This window comes from Pagrus pagrus, assembly GCF_965226575.1.
Source record: "Pagrus pagrus genome assembly, chromosome: 20".
Taxonomy (NCBI): domain Eukaryota; kingdom Metazoa; phylum Chordata; class Actinopteri; order Spariformes; family Sparidae; genus Pagrus; species Pagrus pagrus.
Genome location: NC_140207.1, coordinates 2,781,578 through 2,792,612, shown reverse-complemented (window position 1 = coordinate 2,792,612; position 11,035 = coordinate 2,781,578). Strand labels below are relative to the sequence as shown.

At 41.9% G+C, this 11,035-nt stretch overlaps 1 protein-coding gene across 2 annotated transcripts in view; it reads right to left on the bottom strand.

Moving 5' to 3' along the window:
- Positions 1–10,727, bottom strand: part of rps6ka3b (ribosomal protein S6 kinase, polypeptide 3b) — a gene marked incomplete at its 5' end in the record, with an annotated part of 44,254 nt that extends 33,527 nt beyond the window's left edge. The window contains 2 exons of one of the 2 annotated variants that reach the window (XM_084339774.1): positions 2,796–2,855; positions 10,208–10,727. In XM_084339774.1, the coding sequence (XP_084195900.1) occupies positions 2,796–2,855; positions 10,208–10,270 (123 nt within the window). The remainder of the gene's footprint in view (positions 1–2,795; positions 2,856–10,207) is intronic. The other variant, XM_084339775.1, reaches the window with a different exon arrangement.
- Positions 10,728–11,035: the final 308 nt, after the last annotated feature.

The window sequence follows — 11,035 nt, the reverse complement described above, 5'->3', positions numbered from 1 at the left end:
GTCCAAAGGGGGAGTGTTGGGCCTTGGCGGAGGTATGCGCTCTACTCAGTGCCATTCTAGTTTAGTGAATGCATTCAGTATTCATGTATTCAGTACTTGTGTCAGTTTCACACTCAAGACTTTGAGCAGTGTGACACAGAGAGTGAAAGATGCCTCATTACCCCACTTTAACCTGAGACAACACACACACACACACACACACACACACACACACACACACACACACACACACACACACACACACACACATTTCACACTCAGTTGAGCCAGTGGAACAGTCGAACTCACTCATTAACAGCTTTGTAATATATTCATCCTCACACACACGCATGATGTGACGTTCATACAGTTTTCACCTCTGGCTTCTTGCCTTCGAGCTCTGTGTGTGTGTGTGTGTGTGTGTGTGTGTGTGTGTGTGTGTGTGTGTGTGTGTGTGCACGCTGCAGACTCCAGAGAGTGAGGTAATGAGTGCTCAGCTCTTTCTCAGACAGTGGATCCATAAACCATCTCCTCTGCATTTAAAAATCGATGCGTGCAGCTGCCCTGCCTGCCTGCCGCCGACACACACACACACACACACACACACACACACACACACACACACACACACACACACACACACACACACACACACACACAGCTAGAAAGACCATCCAAGTAAGATCGAAGTCAAATTTGGTTTTTATTCAAGTGGAGACACCGGACTGTTGGCTCTGGGTTTCCAGATACTGGACGCTCCACACCAGTGATTCCCGGCCGTTATGGCTTAGAAACCCTTTAAAGTGAAGAAATATCTACTAACAACCCCTTCAACAAAGGTTACATATGTCCATGAGCTGTGTGCAGTCCGATGAAACATCGATACTCCTTCCTCAGACTGTTTCATTTGAATAAAACTGCAGTATTTCACAATAAGCAGAGTCTGCAGCCACGCGGGCGCCTCTGTGAGCTTTGAGCTAACTGCTAACACCAGCATGCTCATTTTAATGACCCACGACCCGACTCTGAGGTTGGGAGCCACTGCTCTACATCCCTCCTCATTTATTTCTACAACGACGCACCATATCTGTCCGTATGTGGTTGAAATACTTTATCAATAAAAAGGAAAACTGCGGTGAAACAAGCTGCTCGTCTAAACGACACAGTCCGCTGCATTCAAATGTTATGTGTCAGTGTGATGCAAATATCCCCATTAATATTCAAATGTCAAGTAAATTCGCCCTCAGTCAGCTCGAGCGCAGATGAAACACGCTTCACACTGAGCTGCTGCTGCCGCTGCCGCTTTCTCGTGTGTTGAGGAATAAACAGGCAGCCGACTCCTCCGATTCTGGTTTGATAAAATCCATCAGTCCAGTTCAGAGTTCAACCTGACACCAGCACCAACATCTGTTATCTAAACACTGTTGTAAAGGCACTCTGGGAGATTTCTAGCTGTGTTCATATACAGCGCTGCAGGGGCGACGTATCAGTTAACATGGCGGTTACTGAGACAAAAAGCAAAAATCTCTGGCAGTTTTTTGTTGGATTTTGTATTATTATATAAAATAAGCCCCAACAACATCCACAGGGCCGAAGATATTAACGTTACTGATGTCATTAGCATTAACATCACCTTTACGTTACTTTATTTTATCAGCCCTGCATAAAAATAAGACTTTTCCTTTCTATGCGATCCACCTGTGGAAGCTTCCTGAACACCTGAAGTCTGCTACAACTGTCAGGGTTTACAACGGTTTACTTTCCAATAAGTTAGATACACAACCTCTTTATAACCTGCAAATAATTATATGCTTGCGTTCGTTATCGTCTTTTAAAGGCAACATCTTTGATCTTAAATTACTTATTTGCTAACCGATCCGATTCTCTGTCCCGTTACACCCCGAGCAGTCACCTTTAGAAACTGTCTGGAAAAGGACAGACTCTTGATTGGTGATTGGACGAACTTATCGATCTATCTATCGCCGTCTATCCCAGGCTAACTTCAACCGATCAGATCAACAGTAGGAGAAGATGTTGTGTGACCTTGAAACATGGCCGCAGGTCCCTGAGGAGTCTGACTGTCCGTCGTCTTTCAGTCGAGGAAGCGATTTGTTGTTGTTTGTTCCCTCGTTTACACGACTTGCAACACAGCAGAACGACAGTGGAGCTTCCCACCCCGAGTGTGATGTCAGAGGGAAAATGGCGTCTGTGTGAATGATGTGAACTGAGTGAAAGAGTAAACAACAACATCTAACCCACAAATAACTCCCGGGACGTGATGAACATCGACACTGAATGATGATATCGAGCAGAGCCGAGGATCTGAGGGAGGATTTGTTGCTTTAGGATGACTCATGACTTTAATAGTGAGTCGCACTACGCTTCACTTTCATACCAGCAATTATCCTGCAGGAGTAGGCGTCAGTTTTCCCAAACAGTGGATATATCATCAAAAAGAAAAACTGAGCTTTTGTGCAATTTGCAACTGAAGCTATGTGAAGTCTCACACACACACACACAAGGCCACAAACACGTCGGGGAGGCTGTTTACTCGTCAATAGCAGCAGGTCGAACTTACGACTGCATTATTGTAGCTGACACACACACACACACACACACACACACACACAGGAAGACAGCTGCCATCACTGAGTTCAGAGTGTTACGCTGTTGTCAGTACAAACAGAGCGCTCGCTGTGTTTACAACTGAAGCCCACTAAATGTCAGGCAGGACTAACAGAAACCTCCAAACACAATCTGGAGCCTCCGCTGTGTGTGATGAGAACGTAAGACCCAAGAATGTGAGGCGGACTTACGGTGCAGACAGGCATGGAGTCGTCCTCGCCCACCGAGTCCTCCGGATCGTGATGTGCATCCTGTAATCACACACACAGAGACGTCACGCATTAACACACACCTGATGCACAGCGGTGACACGGTAATTAGGTCCTGCCAGACGGCTGCGACGTCACTGCTTCAGGTTGGAACATGTTCACCTGAACAACAGCCTGAAAAACGACTGCACGTCACTGCGAATACCGACTGAGCAGGCTGGTTTCATTCACATCGGTCGTGATTTATGACTCGGTTGTAAAAATATAATTATGGTTGTGTAATAGTGCAATTGTAACTTGGAGAGGTGCGATCAGATCACGTTCGGTCAACTTCGATCAACCGATTAAACAAATAAAACGTGTTTATTAGCGCTGGTAGTTTGATTTTAATATTTCCATCATTTCCAGTCTTTATGCTAAGATAAGAGAGCGGTTTCTATCGTCTCATTCAACTTCTGCAAGAAATGGAGAACTATTCCTTTAAGCTTGTTTTCTGGTGGACTTGCTTTTGGATTTCACAGGGATTCACAGAAAAACACCTGCAACAGTAAGATTGGAGATAAATGATAAAATAGAAAAGAAAAATGAAACAGGAAACATAATGAACGCAGGTGCTTCATACTGTAGGACACAGAAATAAACATCCTTGCATAACGTGTGACACGTGACAAGATGCTGAGCAAAATAACCCGACTGAACACCTGTGGCAGATTTTGGATCGTGTGCAGACGGACTGTAAAGACTCGTGCTTTGTCCTCAGCTGCCTACACTTTCATACTGTGATGGTATTCAGGAGTGAAGTGCGCCGCTCGAACAGTAGGCGTCTTTTATTTTGAAAACCATCTTGTCATCTCCCTTCTGCTCGCCGTGACGGAGGAGTCAAACCAGAGTTCAATTTCTTTTTTTTTAAAAAGTCCCCAGACGGTCACAACGTGAGCTTTATCAGCAGGGCCACCAGACTCCGACCGATTCTACCTCGTCTGCTCGGCCAAAAGGAAAAACAACAACAACAGATATGAATTAGCATTACGTAAGGAAGATTAGCAGTCTGTCTGCTTCCCTGCTGGAACAACAGCTGTGATTCAGACACTGATAGCACTGATACTCCTGCCTGACAAAAAACAATAATAACAATAAAAGCGATTATGGTGATTATTTACTTTGCCGGTGAGTGCAGCGCTGGGAGGATAAGCCTGAAATGTGCACAGCAGGGCGAAAGAGTGATGAGAGAGGAGGAGAGACGGGCGGTGGATTACCAGGAGAAAGAGGGAGAAGGATGCGGAGGTGTAGGTGGAGAGGAAGTGAAGAAAAGCTGTTGTGTTGCCTACGTGAAGGCCTGCAGAGTCTGATCCACGGGTAAAAACCTAGCAGGCTGTCTTCGATGACGCTGTGGGACTCCCTCAGGCAACTGTGCCGCACAAATACAATTTTAAATTGCTGATTTTTTTTTGTCTCCATGTCCGCAGGGCTGCAACAAACGTCTGCATAAACAAAAAACACTATTGTTGTCCCTCGTCTTTCTTTAATTTGGAGGATAATCATGCTCCAAGTTTTGAGGGGGCTTTGGGGGGATATAACGTAAACAAGAAGTACCAGGTTGCCATGGTTACAGTTAAAGCTTGATCAGACCTGGTGTTAACATCCGTCCTGATTGATCTGATCACAAGTGGACAGCTCAAAGTCCGTCAGTTCACACCTGATATTAACATGAGTGGCCACTTGTGAACAGGTCTCACTTCCCCGCTCCATATGCAAATAAACATGTACATCACTTAGACGAACAGACACGGTGTTTTTTTACACAAAGAAAGAAAGAATTAATGTAAAACATTTGCCGAATTAACACGAAGGAGACAATGATTCAGAATCTGTTGTAGCCGCTTCACAAATGTTTTTTATAGTTTCACCTCATGAAACAACTCTTAAAATCAGACGATTTATTAAGGGAGTCTGGCGATATTGTGGTTACGAGTTCAATGGCTGGACCAGTTGAAACAGACATCTGCTGCTAACACTGGCAGGTTAAGAAAGCACAAACATGTTATTTATATTACAGTGAACCACATGAAGATCAGACAGTGTGTAATCGTTTCTGTCTCTGTCTGTGGTTGTGGCTTCTTCTTCTTCTTCTTTCACAGAGGACTGTTATTAATTTACACCTACATTAACATGTGTTTTTCTTCCCCTTAGTCATTTGTACATATTCAAGAAGAAATGTCACCATTTAAATGACTAATGTGTCTTAAATTCTCCGGCCGAGTGCTTGATGTTGCATGGAGAAACTCGTGGTCTAGCTTGTTTTTCCTGAATTACATTAAAATGTTGACTAATTTTAGAGTGAAAACAAGTTTTACAGTTTCTCAAGTATTAGCAACAATTCCCAGCCCTGCTGGTGGGCGTGCATGATTAGACTGAATAACAAACAACTAAACAGAAGAAGAGGTGGTACTTCCAGAGAAAATGAAGTACTTCGCTCTGTGTTTAATGTTATTCAGCTCTGACGATGAGTCATGCTCTCTGCTACATACCTGAGATTACCACCCTGATATCATGGAAGTGAGTGGAGCTTGGGTTTGTGAAATTAAAACGCCATTTATTACTGATATTTCATATTTCAGATGGTCTTAATTTCCATTAATAACATCAAATACTGATCTTTATTTCTCTGTGTGTACGTACGTTACAGTGTAGGAGCACGATGTGTAAAATGTGAGTAAATTTACTGAATGAGTATAAAAATGCTATAAAGAATATAAAGAATGTAACTTCAGAGGATAAACTCAGAGAAACACTTTCATATTTCTGCAATATTAGCATTTATCTGCTGTGACTTAATCTTCACGAGTCAAATCAAATCAAATTGGATCAAACTTCAGACACTCACATCACAAAAAGGATCAAACTGGGAGATTGAAGCCAATATCCAGATTAAACTGAAAACAATGAGCACAGCTCAGTCTGCGGATTATCCAGATCATCTATTGTTTCTGGAAAGAGACTTTGTTTTCATTTTTCAGAACTGGAGCTCCAATTTACAGTTATGTTAATTAACCATTCATTTGTAACTAATTCATCGCCTGGACAGAAAAATGTGAGTCTGTAAATCTAAGTCTGTAAATTAGGTTTGTTTTGTCTGAAGATTATGAATTTACATGAAGAAAGAAGTCAAGTAACTGATTCATCAATTATTCAAAGAAATGTTTGACCTCATTTGAGGCTGAGCAACATTTCAACATCACATCATTATCCTGATGTGAGACTAGATTTCTTCTCCATGTGAGCCGGTCCAAACATTCATGAAGAGCTTCTGAGAAGATTTCAAACTATTGAGGTTTATAACTATTGTGATCTTATGTTAAGGCCATTCATTGAGTATAAAAGAAGAAGAAGAAAGAAGCCACGAACGCTTTAAAAAACACAGGAAGAAAACTGTAGAGAAACTACTCAAACCAGCGGCGTTTCATTTAAAAGTTGACATCTCATCGATGAATCACTGCAGCTCTATTAGAAATGATTCAATTAATTATTAATGCGTTACGGAAAACTCATCAGCAACTATTTTTATGACAGTTTCAGCTTCTTTTCACGCAGAAAACGCATTAATTTTCTGGTTTCACCTTCTCAAATGTGAATATTTGACACGTTTTTGATAAAAGGTGATTGTTGAGTTTCACTCACAGGTCATCAAACACCAACGTGACGGACCTGCTACCAAACCAAAGCGTCTTTATCTGTCGACCTGTGAATGAGACTCAACAATCGGCTTCTCCACCTTCACTGGTCGGATAAAACAAGCACGACCTTGTGTTTCAGGAGTTATAATTGTCAAGCTTTTTCTTTTATTTCCTGCACAAAACAAAATCAATATTGAGCCTTGAATGATATTTTATCAAACGCTGCCATTTCCACGCAGTTTGTCTGACAGAGTGCGGCTTCGCGGCTGCAGCCATCTTGATCTACGCTCATCTTTGTTTCCCCATTTCAACACGAGTGCAGCGTCTGCCTGCTCTTTGTGTGTGTGTTGAATGATCTTGTCTTGAGGGCACGAATCCTACAGAAGCATCTCTTTTTCATTCCTCAACTTCACTCCTCGCTCCTTTGTGTCTGTGAGTGTGTGTGTGTGTGTGTGTGTGTGTGTGTGAGTGTGTTTTATCTTTGTCCCGTGGTGGCCTAGGAGACAAAAAGCTGGTACAACAACTTCAGCTATCGGACCCATCGCCTGCACGTTGAAAGGCTCAGAGGTGTAACACAGAGGTCAAAGGTCAGTGTCTTTGGGCAGACAGCGGCGCCGTGTTCCTGTCCGGTTGACAGGGAGGTGAAAGGAGGCCGTGTGGGGAAAGTGTGAGCAGGTATGAGCTTGTCAGGAGGCGAGAGAGGGGGGAAAAAAAGAGAAGCTGGCTGTGACTCAGTGCATTTTTTGCGTTTCAGCCTATCGTGAATCAGGTTTGATTGTTCACAATCTGCCTACAGAGTGACACACACACACACACACACACATTTCTCCATACAGCCCTTGTGACACCTCATACAGGAAGTGGACACACGCACACACACAGACGTAAGCTCTTCCTGAATCATGCGGCTGCTGCAGAGGCACCGCCTCCTGCTCTTTATCAAGATTCAAAAACTTGTAGGAAGGAAGAACTGGAAAGAAAAAAAACACACAGGAGCTGTTTTTGTTTCAATCTCTCTCAGTTTTGACGACAAGGCTCCTTTTAGAAACAATCCCACACTTTGGCATCGCCCGTTTGCATCTATTGCTTTTTGTTTTACATCAAGAAATAAATCCTCACACAAATCAAATCTAAATCACGACAAAGGGCCGCTTCATTGTGCACAAAACAACCGCAGACTGACTCGTCGTCGCTCTGCGACACTCAGCTGTAACTCGACTGTCACATTCAGGTCCTGCTATTCAAATGTGGCATCATTTTATGTCATATTCATGTTCTGATGTTGTGCACATAAACATAATTTAAAGTTATTTTCATGATCCGTTCTTTCAATTCTTCTAGGAAAATGTTGGACACTCAGCCAGCTAAGAGAAATAATGAGAATGGGAAATCTAAGTGACATTTTGTCACTTTATGGCGCTTGATTCACCAGAAAACTATGTGTTCAGAGTAATAAACTATGTTTATGTGCTGTGTTTGTGTTGATGGTGTTTTTAAATCTCATTTAGTGTCGCTCTTACGTCCCTACAGGCGCTTAACTTCATCATTTCATGCATCTTTTTGCTCTTGCAGAACATTTGATCGACCCACTAATAACCTTATCTTCATGTTATTGCACTAAATGACATTTTAAGCCTCTAATGTCAGTAAGTAAATCAATTCCAACATTAATACATCAGTCAATATTTGCATGTTTTTTGCAATAAACCCTGAAATGTGTTTATTAAAGACGGAGGCAGAACGTTTAACAATAAACTCCATCGTCTGAAACGACGGCAGTGCACTGAAACAACAAACTTCACTGGGAATTTAATAATTATAAATACACATAATATAAACTACTCCTACAGAGTATTACAGTTTGTTTATGGTATTTTTAATCTCGTTAAGTGTCACTCTGACGTCACTACAGGAGCTTAAAGCGAGCCGGTGCTGCTGCTGCTCAGTAGTGACGTCAGCTTCCAGCGCGCTGCTTCATCTCATGCGTCTTCGTGCTCTTACATACTATTCACAGCAGCATTAACGACCTTATTTTCACATATTTGGCATTTTAAGGCTTCTATATTTAGACATTTGTCGTAAATGTATTCGTCTATTGTGGTCTTATATTTTAATTTACAGGTGTGTGACCTGCAACTGCACCTTTACACTTATAAAGGTACAATAAAGCAGAGTTTACATGGCGTGATAACCGTCTCAGAGGATATCACAGTTTCACGAAATACAGAATTACATAATTATTATTATCATTATTATTATTAATATAGTTATTAGTTAGAATGAAAACAGCTTTTTTTAACAATATTATGCCCTGACAGACATTAAAGTTGATGTAAACTTGAAATAAATATACTTATTATAACACTAATACAGTAGAAATCAACAGCATATACAAGGACGTGTACACGGTATGATAACAGTCAGGTTTCACTGCCACCCTACAATAAAAAGGGTGTAGCAAGTCTCTAATACTCAATATCGACCATAATCAACTAATCAAATGATCAATCACCCGACTGATTGCTTCCTCTTTGGACTTGAGAGTAAAGTTAATTAACTTCAAATCATTTTTATTTGATTTTTAGAGCATTTGTTGCGCAGAATTTGATTTTATTGTCTTTTTTTTTTGGATTCTGTGACATTTTCAACCTAAAATATTACCACTGTCACACCGCTGTGACATTATTAAATATATTTAAAGCTCATATTTGGCACCTCATGGTGGTTTATGGGATATGTGTCTCCTGTAGCACGACGTTAATACTTGTGTAATGAGTGTTACAGCATGTTTTCTGTGCTCGGAGTGATTTTACGATCCTTTCAGGTGTATTTTAATCTGATTTGGCTTCTAAGAGTCGCTGCAGCTCTCAATAAAGGTCTAATAGTGACTTTGAGGTGTCTAATGGAGCCTTTTTATTACAAATAACATCCTGCGTGATGTGTTTCTGCACCTATGACTAAATATAACTTCCTGACAGACATTACACTTGAAATAAATATATTATAACGCTAATATGCTCGAATTCAATACCATATATGAGGAAATGTACACGGTGTGATGACAGTCAGGCTTCAAACACTGCAACCCTACGATAAAGGATGTTTTAATATTGAATATTGACCATAATCAACTAATCAAACGATCAACTGCTTCCACTATGGACTCGACAGTAAAGTTAATTAACTTCTAATCTTTATTACTTTATTTTTAGGAGCATTTGTGGAACATATTTTGATTTTATTGTCATTTTCTACCTCATAAATGTAACACGCGTCTCCTGTGGCACCACTTTAACACCTGTATAATGAGAATTACAGCACGTTTTGTGAGCTCAGACTGATTTCATGATCCTTCGGGTGCATTTCAATCCGACTTGGCTTTTTAATAACGATGTGACAGTGACTTACTACGCCTAAATAATAAATAATGAAAGTTAATTCACTTCTAATCATTGTTAGTTCATTTTTAGGAGCATGTGTTGTACATAATTTGATTTTTTTGTATTTTATGACATGGTCAGCCTCCTGTGGCTCCTCTTTAACACCTGTATGAAGATAATAACAGCATGTTGTGAGCCTGCATCATCACCCTGCTGTGACGGTGCGCTCAGCACCAGATAACATCCTGTGTGGTGTCTCTACCTGCTGCCACCACGTTACTGCACACAGACAAGTGAAAAGTCCCTGAGTCAGTCTGACACGAGGACCGTGTTGTCTCACCTCTCCAGACGGTCCCCCGAGTGGCATCTTCTGCCAGGGGTCGGCCAGCTGAGCCAGCGGCATCTCGTCCTCTTCTGCCTACTTTCTCCTTCTTATTCCTCTTTTCTGCTCCGGGGCTGTCGTCCCTCCCTCGGCCGACACTTTTACTTCCCACCGGCTTCTCTCTCCTTCTTTTTCTTTCTTTCTTTCTTTCCTTCTCCTCTCTTTTTCTTTATACTGAAGTCTTCTCGGCCCGAGTTCCGCTTCTGTTTCCTCTCTTTGAGTGTCGCTTAGAACCGAACCGCCGCGGAGCTCAGCGACGCGAGCGAGCCGAGCAGAGCCGAGCGAACACCTTCTAATTCCGGATCTGCTGAGGCGCTGAGACCGCCCCTTCCTCCGGGGAGACGAACATGAGAGGAGGACGCCCTTTGACTCAACACACACACACGCACGCACGCACACGCACACACACACTCACACACACTCACACACACACACAGTTATCTCTTAATCTCTTTCTCTTTCTCGCTCTACCGCTCTGTCTCTCTCTCACTTCCGTTGTTTCCCAATATGGCGGCCGGTGTCGGTTTACCTGTCCGTCAGACTGCTGCGTCACGCCTACGTCACGTCAGGAGGCGGAAGAAGAGAAAAAGTCCACTTTGGATTTAATCTGATTTTTTATCACATCCGGAACTCATTCATCACGTTACTGTGCCGCACTTACACAAAAAGAGATGTGATTAATTAATTTAAAACACAAAATTAGTGTCGGTCATACTCGAGTAAAAGTAAAGATATCGTGTTAAAATATTACTTTAACACCTGACTTTAAAAGTCACCCATATGAAT